Consider the following 22526-nt stretch of genomic DNA (forward strand, 5'->3'; position numbering starts at 1 on the left):
CCATCCCATGCCTGTGGGAGTCACACTATTGGTGTCTCTCACACATACCTGCAAACTGTGGAGTGGGGTTGGGACCCTGGGACTTCTATTCCCTGTGATAGGCATTGTTATGGTCTTTGATACTCTCCATCAGTTAGAATCTCTCCTGGAGATGATAATAGGTGTCTCACTTCTGAAGGACATCAGTGTCTACTAGCGATAATACAAGGGCCACACTTGGTGTTGGCCCTCCTCAATTTAGATTTTGCAAGAGAATTTATGAAATGAATTAACTTCCTCCTATGTATCTAGAATTGTACTAGCTATGCATCATCCTTTGAAGAATTGAAAAGATAGTCACCAAAGTGATTTCCTTTAGGGCTTAATTCTCTTATAAAATCTCAGTTGAGAAAGGCTATCTTTCCTCCTATTCTGGTTGTCAGTTGCAGTTTTGATATTAGAGAATTTATTAATTCATCTGACAACTATTTACTGATGCCCTTCTATGTGCCAGGCTATCTGCTAGGCTCTGAAGATATAATGGTGAGCAAAAACTGACATGGCCTCTGCCTTCATGGAGATTATGCTCTGGTGGGACAGACAGCAATGAAATAATCACCTTAATGAATGTATAGTTAAAACTTGAGATCCATGCTTTGCAGGAGAAGAATAGTCTTCTTGGAGACCTGTGCCAAAGGAACCTGACCTTGACTGGGATTGTTGGTGAAAAGTGGTGACAAGAGTGTAGAGACCAATGGACTGAGAAACATGTCTTTGTGTAAATTGTTGATAGAAACAGTTTCCAGCTGTTCTTATTTAGCAACTTGCATTCATTATTTGATTTTTACCAACTAGTGACAGCACTAGGTCTAATCTACAATCCACATCCACTGGAAAAGCTTAAAGTACATTTGTGAAATAATGATACTAATTGTATCTTTCATTTCACATACACTAACTCTTGGTATAAGCATAAGTGTGAGCAAGCTCTTAGCTGAGAGGACAATGTTCTGTTTCTCTTAGCAAGGTGTTTTGTATAAATACTTCATAATTGTTTATTTAATTTAACATTTCATAATATTTTATTTGATCCCTTCAGTAATTCTTTAAGTTAGATGTGGATTTCCATCCTTTCTTCATTGAAGACAATTTAGAAGATTTGAATTTGAAAGAGTGGCTACATATTTGACAAAAGAAGGCAGGTGTTTTTCTTTTTTTTTTAACTAGGGACTTTCGATCTGCAAGTTTAGGAAAAAATTTTTTAATGCAGTGGCAGCTCTCAGTTCTAAACTGATTCATAAAAATATTGTAAAGACTGCATGCACAGTGCAGTTGGCATCAGGAGGCATGGTTTCAAATCTTGGTTCTGCCCATTATCTGTTTTATAACTTAGGAGGAGCCACTTTACTTCACTGAATCTTGATTTTTCTTTCTTTAAATGAGGTAACAGACTACAGATCTCTAAGACCTTTTCTCACTCTAAAGTCCTCTAAATGTGCACTGTACAATGAATAATGCATTTTCATACATTTGATCTAGACCAGAAATCAGTAACCCATTTTCACTATTCCTGATTTTGCAACCTTGGATAAATGATTTAACAATATGGCAGTTATAGAGAATAGAAATTCTAAATGGACATTCTCGGAGATTTTGATTTTTAGTCTGGATCATCCATGGTATATTTTTTAAAAAATCATCAAACAATAACCTTTTCAGTCATCCCAGAATCATTTGGTATGTGCAAAGGAGAAGAAAATGACTTTAATATTAACGTAAGCAAAAAATATTTAGTAAGGTAAAATTTAATCCCAATTTCCTAGGCCATAGTCAGTGTTCAGTCATCATTTTCTCAATAAATGAATGAATAAGTTAGGCCAGCAACGAGTGATTTAAAAATTTTCCTGGTAATGACTTAGTATTATAACCAAAAATTATACTAAAATTTTTTCCTGTGATAGGTATTATTATGTAAGTGCTGAAAAGTTAATGGAGACTTTGTTGATTAATAATTTCATTTCTACCAAAGTGATTTTTTCCCCTTTGTTCAACTGCCACTGATTTACTTCATCCATGAGGCTCATAATATCTCTTTACATGGATTTTATTGTCCTGCTTTGAATCTTTATTTAAAAAGCCCATAGGGATGTTCCCTAAGATTCTGTTGGCTGTGGCAGCAAACATCCAAGATTACAGTTATCAGAAGGAGAGCCACAATGGTTGGGAAAACATTCCATTGCAACATGTATGTTTAGAAGAAGATCTTGGTTATTCTTAACTGAATGCTTGTTCTACGCCAGGCACTGCTCTGAGTGCTTTAGATACATGGGCTCATTTATTCTCAGAAAAAAAAAATTATGAAATACATGATACCATAATTTCCTTTTTATAAATGAGGAAACCAAGGCTCAATGATTTAAAGTGATTTGTTTTCAGTGAGGGGTTGGGAGTAGGAGGTGGTGGCAACCCTCCTCTAATAAGGCTTTGGGAGTTCAGTCTCCCTTAAGGCTGCTTCATTTCCCCCAACCATGGTACAACCTGAGTTGGAGGGGATAGGGTAGGGTAAGGTAGCTGCAGGACTATTAATAAACTTGATTATATATATATATATACACACACACACACACACACACATACATACATATATACACACACACACACACGCACACACACACATACCTATATAGATAGATAGATAGATAAAGTTGACTTGCAAATCCATAATCCTTAGGATATACATTTTGAGTGTTTTCCCACCTAATAAAAACCCAATAATTAATGATACTTATTCTGAACCAGTCCTGTTTTAAGTGCTTTATGCATACTAGGTCTTTGAGATCTTCACAACCATATGAAGTATATTTTATTATTATTGTCATTCCCATGATGAGATGGTGAGACCGAGGCACAGAAATGTTAAGAAATTTTCTCAAAGTCACTGAACTAATATGTAGAATACCTGGAATTGCATCTCAGTCCATCTCATAGCAGAATCAGTGAACTTAACCACTATGTTAGATCATCTCTTTCTAGACATAATAATATAGAAACACTGGTGCTGTGTTCAGTCACTCATTATGAAAAATAGTAGTGACCAATGACATCTAAGCCACATCTGTAAGAAACAGTGAATTTTTTCTCTATACTAAGCAGTTTGTATGAAAACGAAATCCACAACTTTGACATTTAGATGTAGCCTCTAACTAATTGAACTAATCAGGCAACACAGGAAGGGCAGGGCTGTCTAATAAGATACCATGACACTAACTTTGACTGTTGTAATGTGTTTTCTTCAGATCCCTAACCCAGAAACCATTTACGTGAATTCATAGTTGGTCTCAGTGAGAGTTGTCTTGAATGTGAACCTATGTCAGCTCATTTTGATGTGGTTTTGCAGGTCTGACCTGGTTGGCTGCTGGGTTTGATCCTGCACCTTAATCCACAGTCAGTTTCCCCAGTCTCCTGATGACAGGAGACAAGGGAGTTGCTACACAAAGGTATAGGTTAAGACAATACCAAAGCTCAGTCCATTTCTAAGTGTCTTACACTTAACAGTCCCTATTATTCATAAAATTGCAGGATGGCCTTGTAATAAGCAAAACTGCTGAAAAAAATCACAAAGCTGGAGAAAACCACCAGAACAGCTGCTTTCCCTAGCATCCCACATATTGTTCTTAAAGTTCAGAGAAATACCAGGAAGATAATGTTATGTTTTTTACATTTGAGTTCATGTTTTTCAGTAGATGAGCTCCTAAAAATATGTCTTTGGTGGCAAATTCCTTATAAATCACAGTGGTGCTTTATTTTTTCCAGGTCACTGCATGCAGAGTTAAGCAGTAAGAGAAGAAAGGCTCTAAGGGAAAATATCTAATAAATCGAGGAGAGTCACATTTCGGAAACATGATGACTTCATATCCAGGAGAAGTGTTTTCAGGTTTTGCATTTTGATCCTTTCATGTTCTATGCAAATGAACTCTTGGCCTAGATATTTTTTCCTTTTCTTTTAATGAACATTTAGTCCTTTAATACCTTCCTGTAAGTGTAGAGATACTTTTCTGCCCTTGGGGAAATTTGTTGTTGCAGAGAGCTGATAGCCTAGCTTAGCTGTGCCAGGTATTGGATGTACTTTTATCAAGATCAGAGAGACGTTCATTATCCTGGGAATGGACAGACTCTTGTCACCACCTTTTGGAGGCTGCCTCTCACAATATTGTTAGGTAATTGAGAATAAGAATTAGAATTGTACTGTATATGAGAGGGAAAGAGACAAGGTCCATGAAAGCCCTATTAGGAAGTAAGTTTGGTCTTAAAGGGGCTCAAACGCCAATGTGGAATTTAGGAGTCTGGATTCTTGAGAGATCCAGAAAAATGGAGGGAGGACTCATGACTCAGAGAACAAGACTGCCTTGTTTTACAAAGAAACGTTATTCAAGATCCTGATTACTTTAACAATGGGAAAAGGGCGTTTTCATTTGCATAACAAAACAATAGATTCAAATTAAAAGATGAAACTCATTCTATACCATACATAAAAAGGCTTACCTGCAAATTTAAATGAGGAAGAATCTATACGTAGAGAACCAGTATCGCCTTTTAGCATCTCATGCAAAGTGGTTTTGATCCGATCCCGAAATTTTGCTGTATTATTTTTATAACAGGATTTAAACTTCAGCACAGTGTGCACTACTGGTTTCCCTCTGGCTTGGCTGCAGAACATAAACAGAAAAATAAATTACACTTTTTTTACAGAGCCTCTATCACTCTTGGTGGCATCATTTTATTCTTGGTTAAGTGGTGCTCCTGGCAGCTATTCCAGTACCTCCCAGGGAAGGGGAAGTGGCACTTTATGGACATGGTGAGACACTATAAAGATAGTTTGATTTAGACTCAGAAAAACTGAGCTTATGTTTTAGATCCACCATTTGCCAACTCTTTGACTGTATCAAGCTATTTACATTCTCTGTACTTAAGCTTCCTCATCTCTGAAATGAGGATGATAATAATATGTACTAGGTTATTATAAACATCATATAAGGTAATAGATATAAAAGTATTTTGAAAAATACTGTGCAAAATTGTTTATTTATATAAATGTATTTAGGCACTACAAATACACTATGGACACTACACTAAGGACCAATAAAAAATAACAAAATGAAACATAATGGGTAGGATGAGAGAATTATTGATCATCTTGACTTTCTTTTAGCTGAGGCACAATTTGCAATAATGAGTCAGTTCTCTCTCATCTGTTGGAAATAATGACTTGGGAAGATGTTAGAATGGTTTTATTTTAATTTGTAATTCTGCCTTGAAGATGCAAATGTACAGCCAGAAATTTTTAAAGGGGAGAACTACTGCTGAGCTGGGATGAAATGTCTATTCTGCTTTCATCTTTGTTTCTGTGGCTCCTTGCTTTCTCATAAAAGGCGTTTCTTCACATTTGTTCACTTGCAAATGCACAACAGCTCCAGAGCTCTCTGTGATTTGAGAAAAAGCCTGAAAATATCTACCTCCAAAATGTCATAAAACTCATGAACAAAAATAGCAACCAAGGCCAGGATCCAAGATTTTCTGAGTGATCATAATACCTTATTTTTTCAATTACTTTTTTCCTAGGATAATTTTAAATAAATGGATTAATTAGTTTCTATGTCACCCTTATCACTTTGTGTTTTAAGGTATACCTTAAACCAGGTAGGTGCCCTTGCTTTTGGGGCTATAAATGTACTATTTTAATTTCCTTTGTGCAGTATTAAACCATTGCTAATTACATGTTAATTTATTAAGTAGTCTCTCCTCTTCTTCTGCTTTTATGTTTCCTGCAGGTACAATGATATCTCTTTCTTGTTTGATTTGCAGTGATAAATCCTTTGTTCCTTGTGGAATGGATGAGGACATATCATATTACTCAATTTATTTTTAAGGATTTTGTCAGACTGTGGATGTCACTCTGAACTTTTCTCCTGGGTCAAATAACAAACTAAAACCTAATTAAATATAGACACATGGATTCTTAACCTGATGTCAGTGGGGACATATGATCCCCTCCATCACCAAAAACATGAACTAAAAGTTATTTAAATTTTACCTTCCCCTGATTTACAAAATAATTTTTAGTTTTATATGACAAATGTCTGTATAACAGTTTTCCTCTCCATTCCCAAACTTTCCATTTACTCTTTTAACAAATGTGTATTGGTCCAGACAATATACCATAGAGAGTTGTAGACCCCAGTGCTATATCAGCATGTAAGACCATGAGGTCCCTGCTCTCATGCCATATTCTAATGGGAGAGACAGAGAAACAAGAAAACAAAGAAGTAAAATAATCTCCAACGTAAGTATTATGAAGAAAATAGAGCAGTGACAGGCATTCCAAGTGGGAACATTACACAGGTCTTCAGGAACGGCCTCTTTGAGGTGAGGCCTTAATGGCAAGAAAGGCTCATGCTAAGATCTGGAGGAACATTCCATGAAGAAGGAAGCATGTGTAAAGACCCCGTGGTGGGAACAATTTTACAAGTTTATTGGAGGAATCGAAAGTAGGTCAGTGGGGATATAAAGTTGCCAGTGAGGATGGGGGTGTGAGATGAGGTCAGAGAGAGAGGCAGGGGCCAGATCAAGTAGGGACAATGGACTATATAGCAAGGAGTTTAGAATTTGTGGGAAACTATCGGAGGGTAATCAGCAGGAGAATGACGTGGTCTTCCAGTTCACTCTGGAGAATGGATTGTAGTGGGGCAGGAGCGAAAGCTAGAGATTAGACAGAAAGATAGAATAAACAGGTAGGAAAGAACTTGCACGAGGATGTAGGGGAGACCATTAGACGGAGGAAGTGGAGGCCCTCCTCTTTGTGACTCTTGCTTCAGGTCTTTGAACTCAACAGCCTGATCCCTGTCATGGACATTTATATCACACCTATACTAGCAGGTTAATTTTTTTTCTTGCTTTCAGCTAGTGATTCTGCCCCCAGCATAACTCACCTGGTTTACTCAATTAAAGGTAGCAAGTGGCAATTTGAAATGCTGCTTTATGCTGCCTGACACATGGAAAGTTAGAAGAAATGGCCGTTAATGGATAGGGTTTCTTGGCAAATCAGAGTGGATCGATTGTAGTTGCTATCCACGTTTTGGCTCTTATGAAGTTAATACAGGGTTATAGTCATAAAAATTGAAGTCAAATGCTGTGTTACTTCTCAAATATGTTATTTGCATATTTGCACAATTAAAATGTAGTGTAGCTCTATGTTATAAGAACACAGAAGGAATTATCTTCACAGTGACCTTTGAAATGAGACATTTTTAAATGTTGAATAACAGAAAGACATCTTGAAGATGATTTAGAATGAAATTTGAAAGTGTTCTGGTGGAAAATCTGTCATATGCCAGAGGTTTGACAATTACTTTTAAGTTACTTAGAATATCCTGGTACCTAGAGAAGAAAAATTATTAAAATGACTAATATTCATTGTGTGCTTGTAAGAACTCTATGAGTTAAGTATTATCTCCATTTATAGAGGAGAAAAATTGAAGCATATAGAGGTTAAGCACCAAAAGTTATATGAGCAGAAATTTCTTTAAAAACATTTACAAATTCTTGTTGTACATAAATAGAAAAGGTAATAACTTTAGAATATAGATCTGCCTGAAACTAAAACCTGTGTTATTTTACTTTCTTGGTTCAGTTTTAGATCATCTATGCTCTTAACCAGTATGCACTTTTCAAGGTGGTATTTTATGGTGACAACTCTAGAAAAGGCACTGTAAATAATGGTTAGGGATGTGATAAAACCTGAGATCAAATTACAGCTTTATTATTTACTAAATGTGGGACCTTGGCACATCACTTAACCTAGCTTTGCTTCACTTTTCTCACCTGTAAAATGGAAAAATAACATATCTACCATACAGGGTTGTTGTGAGGTTTAAATGAATTAATATTAGTAAAATTCTCTGGGTTATTGGTTAAGAGCATGGATTACTTGAAGAATGAACTAAGAAAATAAAATACCAGGGGTTTAGTTTCAGGCAGACCTAGATTCCAAAACTTATTAACTTTTCTACTGTGCTTATTGCTATTTTTCCTCTTATACATGCTTAGAAAAGAAAGCAGTTCTGAGTTGTGTCTCATTTTCCTCCTATTAAATTGTATCATCTGGATTGACTTTTCCTTTATTTTTGTTGTACACACCAAAAACAATTATATCTCACATTCACTCCAGCAACTGAGATTTTGATTAGTGATACTGGAGAATATATTTTAATTTGTTGCAGATTTTATTTAATTTCATTTTAATAATTAATCATATTCTTAAATGTATCCAGGCAGATTTTCCAATTGTATTATAAAAATATATCTAGACAGCAAAAAGGGATAATTTACATTTTTGCAGGCATTGATTTAATTCTACATATATACACAATAAGTCTTTTAAAAAATGTTGGTGACTTTGTTGTGGAGCATGCAGGTTTGGAAACTTTTGGCTAGAATTTCATATAATTTTTCCCATAGGAATATGGAATTATTATATTTCAAAAGTGGCTTCCACTGTCTAAGTGGATTTTTAATCCATCTTGAAAGTTATCTCTTCTTCCCAGGGAAATATTTCCTCTCCCTTCTTGTTAAAGAGAGCTCATTGGAAATGATAACACTGAAGAATCATTTGAAATACAGGTGTTTGGTTCTTATACGTCTGTGTTTCTCTTATTCTAGGATAGGCAAGGACACTTATTTTGCTTCTAAGAGGCTTTATTCTTTAGTGTCAATATAACTTCAAGCACAGAATTTTACTCAAAACATTTTAATAGTTGATAATACTGATGATAAACAGCAAATGGTAACATGGAATTGTAATGCACAACTAGGGAGCGATAGTCCATTTAGTTGATATTATTTAAAAACAACAACAACAAAAAAACCTGCTAAGGGAATATTGCTGCTCAGGTGTAATGACCTACCTGCATGTGCATAACTCTAACCCAGGCTGACCTGCTAACTCATAGCCTCACTTCAGTCCAGAATGTGACCCCCTATCCACTGGGGTAAGAAATTTGTGTTAGTTCACTTGGTGAGTGCCTAGGTAGTTGTGTTCCACGATGGTTTAGAAACTATGGCTCCCCAGTATTTAGACTATCTGCTTTAAACCTTTTATTCCTAGATATGCTAGCTAGAGACATTTGGTGGTTTGAAGCTGATATATACCCCAGAAAAGGCCATGTTCTTTTAACCCATTCCTGTGGGTGCAGGCCTATTGTGGGTGCAACCTTTTGGTTAGATTATTTCAATTGAGATGTGACCCAGCCTATTCAAGGTGGGTCTTAATCCTTTTACTGGAGTCCATTAGGAAAGGATAAAAGACAGAAAACACCAAGAGATCTTAGAGGAAAAGTCCCCAGAGGAGCTGAGATAGGAAGCCACTGAAGCCAGAAGCTGAAAGCAACAAAACCCAGGAGCAAAGGACCAGCAGATGCCGGCCATGTGCCTTCCCATGTGACAGAAGTGTCCAAGAAACCAGCGGCCTTTCTTCAGAAAAGTTGTCCTTCTGTTGATGCCTTAATTTGGAAATTTTTCGTGGCCTAAGAATTATAACTTGTTAACTAATAAATCCCCATTGTTAAAAGCTAGTCTGTTTCTGGTATATTGCATTTCGGCAGCTTTAGCAAACTGAAACAAGGCCCTAGTAGCCAATTTCATTACCTAGTAGGCTTTCCAACAATTCATGAAAATAGAAATATATGTATGTATTTTTTAAATTATTAAGACTGCAATGCCCAGTGAAGCCTAGAAGAGTTTTTTGCACTGAGTAATTAATACATACTTTAAAAATTGAATTTCATCAATTATATTTTAAGCTTCTTATGTCAAGTCTGGGTATTATTTCCTGTTAGATTCTCCTGACCTAGCACATAATAGGTGACAACAAGTATTTTTTGGATATTTAATGCTATCTGAGTTTGGTATCCATTTCCTAGCAACTTCAAAAAAAATCTTGTTTTCCCTTTATACATTGGTTTTCGTTTCTCTCCATGGACTGCCTTATCCCAGAGGGTGGATTTCCTTGAGATATGCCTTCTTCTTTTCCCATATATATGTACGCATGTGTGTGTGTGTGTGTGCGTGTGTACGTGTATGTATCCTTTTCTGGTGTAGACTGCCTGTTTCTGTTGGCTTGAACTTCTCTCTATTTCTTGCTTTATATATTTCTGTTCCTTACCAGTGCTTGGATAAACATATTGGCTGCTGGAAAATAGCAGCAAACTTGGATTTCAAGAGAGGCTAGGAAAGTAAAGTAAAGGCTTGAACTTGGTTGGATGCAGCTATTTATGTGCTCATTATGTAAGTGTAGGGACTGTGGCAAACTGCAGCCTGAGAGCAGTTTATGATAACCATGTGGGAATGTGGGCCCCAGGTTGCCAGATCTTTTGATTTTTTTTTTCAACATAATGTGAAAGTTCTGTTTTTATGTGAAATTTCCTCACTTTTATATTCAACTTCTTTTTCTAAATCTTTGTACAAGCCAAAAATACCTCTGTAAGCCAGATTTTACTCATTGAGTAATAATTTGCCACTTCTGGGTCAAACATCCTATAAATGGCTCTCTTTTCACTTGAACTGATCTCCTGGTTTTCTATTTCCTTTTTGACTTTGTGCCCTTAAATAAAAAACAAACTCCTTTAACTTATGACCAACATTCATGATTAGCCTGAATTCTTGGTTCCGGTTTACTAATTTTCCAACAGACTTAAAATACCTTCTTTTACATTTGAAATGTTCAAAAGTCAAATTAAATTTTATTTCAATCATTCAACTATATACCAAGTGAAAGATATTCTGAGATGTGGAGTTGAAGGACAAAGGTTCATTTCCATCTTTGTGCTTCTTTAGCTGTTTTACATACCTTACTTGGACGACATGAGATGTGACATACTGTCTTCTCAGTTTGGATCTATGAAATGTTTCATTTATCTGTTAAAAATAAAATGGATAAAGACATATTTTCTTTTTTCTTTTTAAGTTTTCATTATGGTAAACTTCAAATATACACAAAAGCAAATGGAATAGTTTAATGAATCCCATTTACCCATCATTCAGCTTCACCAGTTATCAATATATGGCCAAACCTGTTTCATTTTACTCCTACCAATATTCCCCACTTTTACAGATTATTTTTGGGAAAATAATTTAATTCATATAATTTTATCCATAATACATCTGTGTGTGTGTGTGTGTGTTTGTGGACTGTTTTTTAAACATAGTCGCAATGCCATCATCACACCTATGAAATTAATCCATTAATATTGTCAAGTACAAAGTATTCATATTTCCTCAGGTCATGATCTACTTAAGAAAACAAATGTGATGTGTATTAAGCATGTGCCCTTTTGAAAATTATCTATATATTGACTCAATTCCATTCATAAATATCCTTTAATCAATAAATTATGTGGCAAAATGAGGCAAAAATATTTGCTTCTTAAAAGTAACATGAAGGGTATACTGACTGGGGAACAGAATGGTGAACTGTGGTGTGTGCATACAATGGAATATTGAGCAACTATGAGAAGGAGTGAAGCTGTGAGACACGCAATGAGGTGAATGGATCCTGTAGACAGCATTCTCAGTGAAGTATGCCAGAAACAAAGGCAAACACTGTAGTGCCTCAGTAGTATGGACTAACTACAATGTGTAAACTCAGAATTGAATCTTAAAGCACAGTCTAACAGGGAAATGATTATTGTAATGGTCCCTGGATTGTGGGTTCTTGCAGCAGTCAAATCTACTCCTGAATTGTAGTGGCTATCTCCAAACTCTGAGATGTTGATCCCTTTGTGTATGACCTGATTGATCTCTGGAACATTGTGTGTCTGGGTGACACCTGGGGCTTGGAGCTAGAGCTCGGCAGATATGAATGCCAGTATTAATGTATACAGCAACTGTTAAAAAAAAAAAAAAAAGCTGAAAAAGGGTCCAGACTTCAATAAGAGATATGAATGAAGCAGATCTGGTGAAGACTAGGGCAGATTGGGCCAAAGTGTAAAGGTTGAAACTGACGGTGAATTAAAACTTCTGCTTCCATGTGAGACCAAGGGAAGAGATGTTTATTTGGTGTAGGATCTATATTTTCTAAACAATATAACTTCTACAGTCAGTTTGTTCAAGTGCCACGGTTGCATGGAGCTTCGAATGGGAAGTGAGCTATGGTGGCTCTGTATAGGTTAGAGTGAAATAGCAACACATCCCAAAGTAATTTGGGAAGAGAATAAAAATATGTATTTGGGGCCCCCTTGAGGGGCTGGGGGAGGATGGATTGTTGCTGATGTTCTCACAAACATTGGGGACTGATGGCTTCATATGCAGAGCCCTCTGTCTTGGGGCTTACCCCTATGAATCTTGTTACTGCAAAGGAGAGGCTAAACCTGCTTATAATTGTGCCTAAGAGTCTCCCCCTGAGTGCCTCTTTGTTTGGATGTGGCCCCCTCTCTCTAATTAGGCCACCTTGGCGGGTGATTTTGCTGCCCTCCCCCTTGCTTGGGACCTGACTCCCAGGGGTGTAAATCTCCCTGACAATGTAGGATGTAACTCCTGGGGAGGAATCTGGACCTGGCATTTTGGGATTGAGAGCATCTTCTTGACCAAAAGGGGGATGCAAGATAGGGCAAAGTAAAGCTTCAGTGGCTGGGAGATTTCAAATGGAGTTGAGAGATCACTCTGGTGGACATTCTTACACACTATATAGATAACACTTTTTAGGTTTTGATGTTCTGGAATAGCTAAAAGTAAATACCTGAAACTATCAAACTCCAACCCAGTAGCCTTGACTCTTGAAGATGACTGTATAACAATGTAGATTACAAGGGGTGACAGTGTGATTGTGAAAACCTTGTGTATTGCACTCCCTTTATCCAGTGTATGGATGGATGAGTGGAAAAATGGGGACAAAAACTAAATGAAAAATAGGGTGGAGTGGGGGATGATTTGGGTGCTCTTTTTTACTTTTATTTTTTATTCTTATTCTGTTTCTTTTTGGTGTAAGAAAAATGTTCAAAAATGGATTGGGGTGATGAAGGCACAACTATATGATGGTACTGTGAACAGTTGATTGTACACCGTGGATGACTGTATGATATGTGAATACATCTCAATAAAACTGAATTAAAAATAAGTAACATGAGATACAAAGGGTAAGTTTTTTAAAAGTAACATGAGATGGCAGAATATTCAGTTTGAAGAAGTGTATTCAATGGACCAACCAACATTGTTTGCCTTCCCTGTTCAGCCTTATCTTGAACATCAATGCCATAAAACTGAACAGAAATGTCCCCAGAAAGAGGTGATATTTCTAGTGTTTTGTACCATGGACACCACTTTCATCCCTTCAGTGCAAACCATTTTCCCTGCTCTTTCAATTTGTCCAGTAGATAAATTGAGTAGAAATCTCTCAGAAAAATTTTTTGAAAAAATCACTTTCTCAACTACACATGATCCCGCAACCTACTGGAAGACACACCACAGTAGGGCATTCACATATTCTCAGACAACAAATTCTTTGACAGTTCCTCAGAAAGTTAAGTATAAAATCACCATATGACCCAGCAGGGACTCAAACAGATATTTGCATACCAATGATCATAGGAGCATTATTCACAGTTGCCAAAAGATGGAAGCAACCAACGTGTCCATCAACCAATAAATGGATAAATAAAATGTAGATCATACACACAATGGAATATTATTCAACTGTTAAAATGAATGAAGTTTTGACACATGGCACAACATGGATGAGCCTTGACAAGATCATGTTGAGTGAAATAAGCCAGACACAAAAGGGCAAATACTGGATGATTCAATGATATGAAATAATTAGAATAAGCAAGCTCATAGAGTCAGAATCTAGAATACAGGTTACCAGGGGATAGACGAGGGGTAGGGATTTGGGAGTTAATGCTTAAATTTCAGAGTTTCTATTTGGGCTGATTATAAAGTTTTGATAATGGATGATGATGATGGTTGCACACAATTGTGAACAGAGTTAACAGCACAGAATTATTTATTTGAATGTAGCTAAAGGGGGGAAATTTTCTGTTGTATATATATTACTAGAATTTTAAAAAATAGGATTGTTCAGCACAAACTGATTCCTAATGTAGAAAATGGTCTATAGTTAATAGTACAAATATAAAAATGTTCTTTCATGAGTTGAAACAAATATACCATAATAAATCAAGGTGTTAATAGTGGGGTAGTATATGGGAAAACTATTTTATGCATGATATCTCTATAAACCTACAACTTCTCTAATAAAAAAATTAAAATAGAGAAATCCTGTTCCTTGTTAGATCCTGTAGGAAAAGGGTTGTCAGACATTTGACCTGAAAGCAAATGCCAGGTTTTAGGAACTGTGATGGTAAATGTCAAGTGTCAGCTTGGCTAGGTTATGGTGTTCAATTGTTTGGTCAAGCAAGCACTAGCCTACTTATTACTGTGAAGTTATTTCATGGATTTAAATTATTAAGTTAATGTATTACATGTATAAATTATTAAGTTAATGTATTACATCTTCAATCAACAAAGGAGATTGCCTTCAGTAATGACAGAAGTCTCATCCAATCAGTTGAAGGCCATAAAGGGAGAAGCCACAGGAAGCAGGTAGCAGATGGAAGTCAACAGGAACCCAAAGTGAAAGGAGAAGACATTGCCTTGTGCATTGCCTTGTGACAGAAAAGCAGAGGACCAAGGATCACTGGCCTTCAGCCCCAGAATGCCACAGCCTTCAGGGTGAAAGCATTGCCTTGCTGAGCCCTCAATTTTGGACTTCTAGCTTCAAAACCGTGAGCCAATAAATACCCATTGCATAAGCTAACCCACTGTATGTTATTTTTTAGCAACTGGGAAAGTAAGACAAGAAACCACTTGGACATGGCCTTAAGCATGGATTTTAGAACCAATTCTTTTTCCTGAAATAAGGAAGAACAAAATTGGAAATTACAACCAAGGTCAAAAGACACACATATCACAAGTTCAAATCCTTCTCTTTTGTAACAGATGGACCTGCTTTCTTCTCCAAGCTTCCCCACATCATCCCACCCTTTTCCCTCCCTTCCCTCTGAAGTAGAATTCACAAAATGCCAGCCAAGTCACCAGTGAGACAAGTGGGTGGAAGGAGAATCTGGGTTATGTTCACAGGAAGATCTTTAAAATGATGAACATAAGAAAGGGGTTATTAACTGCAAAATCATTTATAATATTAAAATCATCTTTATGGGTGAGTAATTTGTCATAATACTTATCAAATACAGGAGGCATAGAAGTACCAATGAACACATGTTTTTAGTAAACAGAAGAACATGATCAAAGCCTGCAGTATATGGTGTTTTTTAGAAACTACATAAAAAATACAGGGGATTGTTTTATGAAAAATTTCCTACTAAATTTAAAGTTCTAAAGAAATGGGAGAAATGGGAGAAATTTTAGAAAGTAATCAGAACTACTTTCTAAAGAATTTTAGATCTTTAATTCACCAAATTTTAATGTGGTAACAATATTGGATTAACATATTCTTTTTTTTTATATTAGAGCAGTCATGGGTTTACAGAAAAAATCATGCATAAAATAGAGGATTCCAATATTCCACCCTATTACTAACAACTTGCATTAATGTGGCACATTTTTTACAACTGATGAAAGCACATTTTTATAATTGTACTATTAACTATAATCCATGGTTTAATTTAGGATTCACTGTGCTGTATTGTTCCATGGATATTTTAAAAACTTATTTTAACAACATGTATACAACCCAAGATTTCTTCTTTTATCCACATTCAAATATACAATTCAGTAATGTTAACTGTGCCCACAGTGTTGTGCAATTGTCACCACCATCCATTACAAAAATTTTTCCGTCATCCCAAATAGAAACTCCACATAATGTAAGCATTAACTCCCTATTCCTTCCCCCCACCTCATCCCTTGGTAACTTATATCCTAGATTCTGATTCTATGAGCTTGCATATTCTAATTATTTCATAGCAGTGAAGCCATATAATTGTCCTTTTGCTTCTGTCCTTTTTCATTCAACATGGTGTCTTCAACATTCACCCTTCCTTTTTATGGGTGAGCAGTATTCCACTGTGTGTATATATCACATTGTATTTATTCATTCATCAGTTGATGAACACAAATATATGGGAAAATTTTTTATTGGTACTGTTAGGTTATATTGCTAATCTTTTGACAAAGGATTACAAGATGAGGAATTTTAATAGAGGCATGAAAATGTTACCTCTATAGGACAAATGCTTCAGAATTGGATACATGAACCAACATGTTTGTTAGTTCAGTGTTCCCATATATGGACTGAAATTTGGGTCTGATCCCTTCTGTTATTTTACAGTAACCTCCCATGACTTCAGACACCCTGAGAATCTAGTAAGTCAAAATTTATTTTTCTAGTATTGTCCAATTTTACAAAACTAGTGCATCAGTAATTTTATAAATTATCTTCATATCATTAAACTTGAAAATGGTATTTTTTGATAAACCTTAGAACTTCTTAATTCTGTCCTGCCTGGAAACTTGACACAGAGTGATTTTAATTTATTACATTAGCTAAGTATTTTAATTAGTTTTAAAATAGCCCTGAATAGAGACAGTACTGTAATTCTTAAATTTAGGTCCACTGTTGGAATTCATGTTAGTTTTCTGATAGATTTCAAGGTACATGAAACCAATGAATGCTACCTTCATTGTTACTCAAACTGAAATGTTGCTAACATGTTAGATGGAAGATGAGATCTACATGTGGCCCTTTACTTTGTTATCTTTTAAATACATTTCTAATCATGATGAATTCTACAAATAATCTGTCATTTGACAGACTGCCCAAAGAGAGCCATATACATAGAAGTGCATATATTCATAGCAGGTTTAGGCCGTGCAATGGTTTGAAGCTGTATGTACCACAGAATATTATGTTCTTTCAAATTAATCCATAACTTCTTTTAAATTATTCCAAAAGTATGTTCTTTTAAGTTAATCCATTTTGTGGATGTGGACCCATTTTAAATAGGATCTTTTGGTGAGTGGGATCTTAAGATGTGACACGCCTCATTCAGTGTAGTTCTTAATCCTCTTACTGGAGTCCTTTATAAGAGAATGAAATTCAGACACAGAGAGAAAACCATGGAAGCAAGAAGCTGAAGGCAATGAAACCCAGAAGAGAAAGGAGAGACCAGCTGATGCTCTCATGTGCCTTGTCATGTGACAGAGGAGTTCAGGTCTTTGGGGAGAAAGAATTACCTGATGCTGCCTTGATTTGGACATTTTTCTAAGCCTCAAAACTGTAAGTTTGTAAGCTAATAAATTCCCACTGTTAAAAGCCAACCCATTTTATGTTATCTTCTTCGTGCAACTTTAACCAACTAAATCAGGCTGGATCAGTGTAAAATTTGTTTGTCAAATGCCTTGGTTTTATAGTGACCAAAGATGCCCTCTGACCCTGGGCACTCTGGTAACTAGTTTAATATATGAGTTTGGATAGCTTGCTTTGTAGGAATAATCTTAGGCACCATATGCATAACAGGTATCATTTTGGGCATCTGTTCCAGTTTGCTAATGCTACCATTATGCAAAATACCAGAAACGGATTGGCTTTTATAAAGGGGGTTTATTTAGTTACACATTTACAGTCCAAAGTCCATGAAAATGTCCAAATTAAGGCATCAGCGTGAGTATACCTGGAAGGCATGTGGCTGGCATCTGCTGACCCTGGTTGTGTTTCAGCTTCTCTCTCAGCAACTATGTGTTTTTGGTTCTTTCTCCCAGGATGTTTCTCTCTAAGTGCCTGGGGGTCCTGTCTTAGCACATCCCAGGGCAAACTCCTGGCATCATCTCTCTTAGCTTCTCCAGAGCAAACTCTGGGCTAGCAAAAGTCTGCTTTCAATGGCTGTCTCCAAAAATGTCTCTCTCAGTTGCAGCATCAAGCTCCTTCTGTTTGTAAGCTCTTTTATAGGACTCCATTGATTAAATCAAGACCTAACTGAATGGGCAGGGTCACATCTCCATGGAAATAATTCAATCAGCATTATCACCTACAGTTGGGTGGGTCACATCTCTGTGGAAACAACTTAATCCAAATATCCCACAAGATTGGATTAAAAGTTCATGGCTTTTTCTTGGGGGACATAATATATCCAAACTGGCACAGCATCTATAACCCATTGTATTTTGTAACCACATAGAATTTGGTTAGTTAAACATTATGGAATATTTGATGGATGGTGTGAAATCTATGTAATTTAAATGTGCTTAAGATTTTATAATATTGGTCTACTCTTGAATTATAGGACAATAAATCATAAAGAATGGAAGCATACTTGGAATGTGACTTTGGGTAAATTAACCTCTTAAAGCCTTGGTTTCCAAATATGGAAAATGGAGATGTGAAGTTTAAACAAGTTAATACATAGAGTGCTTAGACCACTATTGACAATTAGTAAAACTAATTATTATTGTTACGCTACTGCTTCTCTCCCAAATTTTTAGAATTTCTATTCATTTTAACTGGATATTGGATCTGCTAGAGAGCTATGAAAAGCAAGAAATGACATAGAGATTTTTTTTTGATTTGCTCTTTAGAAAACCACATACCTAGAACATGAAATGTTATTTATGAATGTCTACCCTCTGTAGTTAAAAAACAATCATTCATAGGAAAACAGCATTTCTCTTTATCCAATTCTTTGCCTTTTAAAAGAGTGAATCACCCCAAGAATTATTTAATAAAAATCAGAAGAAGAAAAAATAGACTGTAGGCAGTATGTGAGGTAAGTTTGACTAATGATTCACAACTCCATTAGATACATTCTATTATCTCCAGTGTTGTACTTATGAAAGGTGTGCATTAGGAATAACCATAACACATGGAGAATAATCACATTCAATGAAAATAGAAAGGCAGGTAAAAGCAGGTTCACTGATGAATGTAAATGAAAAAGTATGAGAAATATCTGATGACTATTTTAATGCAGGTGAGTTAGAAACTGGAATGAAGGCTGCTAAGGGAACCTGAAGCAATATTTCAGGAGTAGTGGTTAAGAGACCAGGTGGATATGATAATTAATCAGACTCATAGTATTAGAATATTCATTTGTTCATCTGAATTTAAGGCAGAAAGGGGGATTTCCTTAGTTCGTGTAGATTTGGAGCTATTTTAAAGTTTTATGTTAACTTTGTTATATACTTACAGTTTATTAAGAAAATTAATGATCCTGTTTTGGGAATTTTGGAGGAACTTATTTTAGGGATTATAGGATAATAGGACTTATGCTTAGGGCTTGTTATATTTTATCTTATTGTATTGCCTACAACAACCCTATATGGAGGTATTTATCATCTTATTTTTAGTTGAAGAAAACTGAGGTGTGGGGAGATTAAGTGACTTGTCTAAGGTCGTGCAACTAGTAAATGGCTAAACTTAGAACTGAAGAAGGACTTTGAGTTCAAAGCCTATTTCTTAACCATTGTGTTATATTATTTCCTTGTCACTTCCTTTTATTCATAGAACTAAGCTCAAAGTGGAGATTTTTCTGCCTCTATTTTCTGTCTATTAATTTTCAGTATAATGGTAAAAGCACGCCAGGATTTTTGAGAACTTTGAAATTATTAGGAACTAGAAAGTATTGTGATATTATGGAAAGGCCACATTTTCAAATCAGAAGATGACCTGTCAAGTATCTGCTGGGGGAAATGGGAGATGAACTATGCTACTGCTCTTGGTAAGATTTGGATTGGTTGGTAGAATTACTTGAATTAATTGTAGTGATATATATGATAACTCTATGAAGTCAGGCACCTTACTTAATTTTCCTTATCATTGTATTACCAGGACTTCACAAAATGTTTTGCACTGAGTAGGTGCGTACTACATATGACTTGAAATTTTTTTGAAATGTGTCCCTCTTAAATTTTTTCTGTATATATTTTTTTGACCAATTTTCTCAAGTGGTTGATTATCCTAACCTATAACTAAGGTAGGGGTAAAAAATGCTTGAAATTATCAATTGTTTTCAACACTTCTTAGACTATAGCACAGAAAAGTACAATGTGCAGAGAAAATTTTCAACTTACCAAAAACACTATGTTTCCATTTAGTTCTATATATTCTTGTGAATATGGTTTTTGAAACTTGCTGTCATAGTCAATGTTATTGACTTTAAAGCTGATGTGATAGTAGAAAGGTGTTTTACCTGAGGAGAGAAAAGGAAAAATAATTCTCACTTTGTTTATTGTGTAACCACTTCCATTCTCATCAAAATCATTTGAAATAGAAAGTTAAAATTTCAGATAAGTGAACACTTAAATAGTCTTAATTTAATAGCCCAGAGAGTGTTGAAGTAGCTTTGACAGAGGAATGTTAATTAAATTATAACCTAAAGAACACACACAACATTTTGTAAGGTTTTAATGCACCTGCTTTCAAATTTCAGCAATCTAGAGACAGATATGTTACAATGACAAGAAATTTACAAGATAATCATGCTTGTCTTTATGATTCTCAGATTATACTTAGGAAAATCAGTAGAATCTTAGAGTTTATTATTTATGAAATATCTAGGAAATTAAAATTAATAAAGAGAAAGTAAAATGAGGCATGAATTGTAAGTACTACCAATTAAGTAAATGAGCAACTTTAGAAAAGCATACCAAAGGAAGAACGATGAGGGCTAGTTTGGACTAGATTATTTTAATACATCTCAAGTAGAAGTGAATGACATTCTTTCTTGTGACTTTTTTTTAGGTCTTATTTTACTTCTCCACTATGTAGACTGGCCAGAGTATAATGAGAAATAAATAGACACATGGATAGATAAATAGATACATAGATAGAGGAAGAGATAGAGATAAAGATGATAGAGCTAAAGTTAGAGATAGAGAGAAATTGAGTGAGTGAAAGAGAAAGTGAGAAAAAGCATTCTAGAATATTCTAAGAAAATATTTCATGTCAGTGGCTGCAGTCAATTATTTGGAAAAGTCTCCAGAGTTTCTTCACAAATAATCAAAGAAATGCAAAGTTAAATGAGATGATTGTTCTTGGATCAAAATGGCAGAAATGAAAAAACAAAAAACAGAAAAAACAGGCACTCTTATAGCCTGCCAATCAGAATGTTCATTGGAACAAATTTATGGAGGAGAATTCTGTCAATTATCAAATGGCTGAGATATAGTTTCATCTTTTCATACCTAAAGTAGGAAATTAAAAAAAAATAAATTATGATTTATCTATGTAGTAGAATATTATATTATTATGAAAAATCTTGTTTTAGAATACTGTTTAATGCTATGGAAAATGCACATAAAAAGAGGGAAATAAATACAGGAAGGAAATGTGCCCCAATATTGAGAGTGAGTCTAGGAGAACTTCCAGGGAAGATGGCAGAGTAGGAAGCTCCAGGATTCAGTTCTTTCTCCAAAACAGCTAATAAACAGACAGGAACTATCTGAAACAACTGTTTTAGGGCTCTGGAGAAACTGCAGCACCCATGGAAGAGGTGGAGGGAGAAGTTGATAAACAACTGTAAAGAAGTATAAGTACCTCTCTTCCATGACAATTGATGGTGCCTAACCCCCCTGTCACTGCAAGCCACCTTGGAATCCAGCCTCTGGCTAGTCACACCTTCCAGAAAGGGACATAAAAATCTTCTTCTCCAAGAATGGGGGAGGGGGCACGGCTGAGCACTGTTCATGGCTTTTGATTAGTGAATTTGAATTGCTGAGACTGAGCTCCGAGCTACTTTTCAACCCTCCCTGTATAAAGGCAGCAGTGGCCATTATTTCAACTCTACTGCAAACAGAGTCAGAAGTGGAGGTTTAGAGATACAGTGCCTCCTCAGGCCTGTGAGGAACAGTTTGCTGAAGAGTGTCAGTTGCCGGACAAGTCAGTGAAGCACAGCTTAGGGGAGCCATCAAAAAGTTTGGCATCTTTCCCCGAGGGCACTTTGGAGCTAGTCAGTACCCCCTTTATGGGTTCCTGGATCAGTTTTGGCTGGTAAATACTGATTTGGGTAAGTTCTCTTCAGAGTGACCCTCCACCAAGAATTTGCCCTCTAGGCAAAAGCAGCTAGAGTCAATGAAAGTGTGTAAAACAAAAACTATAGAGGCAAAACAAAACAGAACAGATAAAGATTCCCAGAGAAGGAACAGAGAAAATGAAGCTTTCTCCTGGGGCTTAAAAATTTCACAAATAGTGCAATCTTAAAAATTGTACAACATATCCAGTGCAGGAATCAGATGAAGAGCTGAAAAAATCTGATCAGTTAAATATGACTATTCTAAAGATCTCAAATAAGATGAACAAAGTGTAAAAGAAGAGCCTGAACACAAACCCTGGGCAAAGAGAAAATGACCTTCAGAGTAAACTCATCAAGATAATCAGATGACTAAACATTAGCAAAATATTACAAGCCATACTAAGAAACAAGAAGATATGGCCTGGTCAGAGGAACAAATTAAAACTTTGGAAGAGACACAGAATTTTGGAACAACTA

The 22526-nt window shown here is 35.8% G+C and overlaps 1 protein-coding gene across 1 annotated transcript in view; it reads right to left on the reverse strand.

The window, feature by feature from the left end:
• The window catches only part of LOC119530283 (transmembrane protease serine 11C-like), a 101364-nt gene that overhangs the window by 25830 nt on the left and 53008 nt on the right, over positions 1 to 22526 (reverse strand). Inside the window, exons 3-5 of the mRNA XM_037831429.1 lie at positions 20110 to 20228; positions 10880 to 10947; positions 4522 to 4685 (exon numbers count right to left, since the gene is read on the reverse strand). Of these exons, the coding sequence (XP_037687357.1) occupies positions 4522 to 4685; positions 10880 to 10947; positions 20110 to 20228 (351 nt within the window). The remainder of the gene's footprint in view (positions 1 to 4521; positions 4686 to 10879; positions 10948 to 20109; positions 20229 to 22526) is intronic.

Source organism: Choloepus didactylus, chromosome 3, assembly GCF_015220235.1.
Source record: "Choloepus didactylus isolate mChoDid1 chromosome 3, mChoDid1.pri, whole genome shotgun sequence".
In the NCBI taxonomy this organism is placed as follows: domain Eukaryota; kingdom Metazoa; phylum Chordata; class Mammalia; order Pilosa; family Megalonychidae; genus Choloepus; species Choloepus didactylus.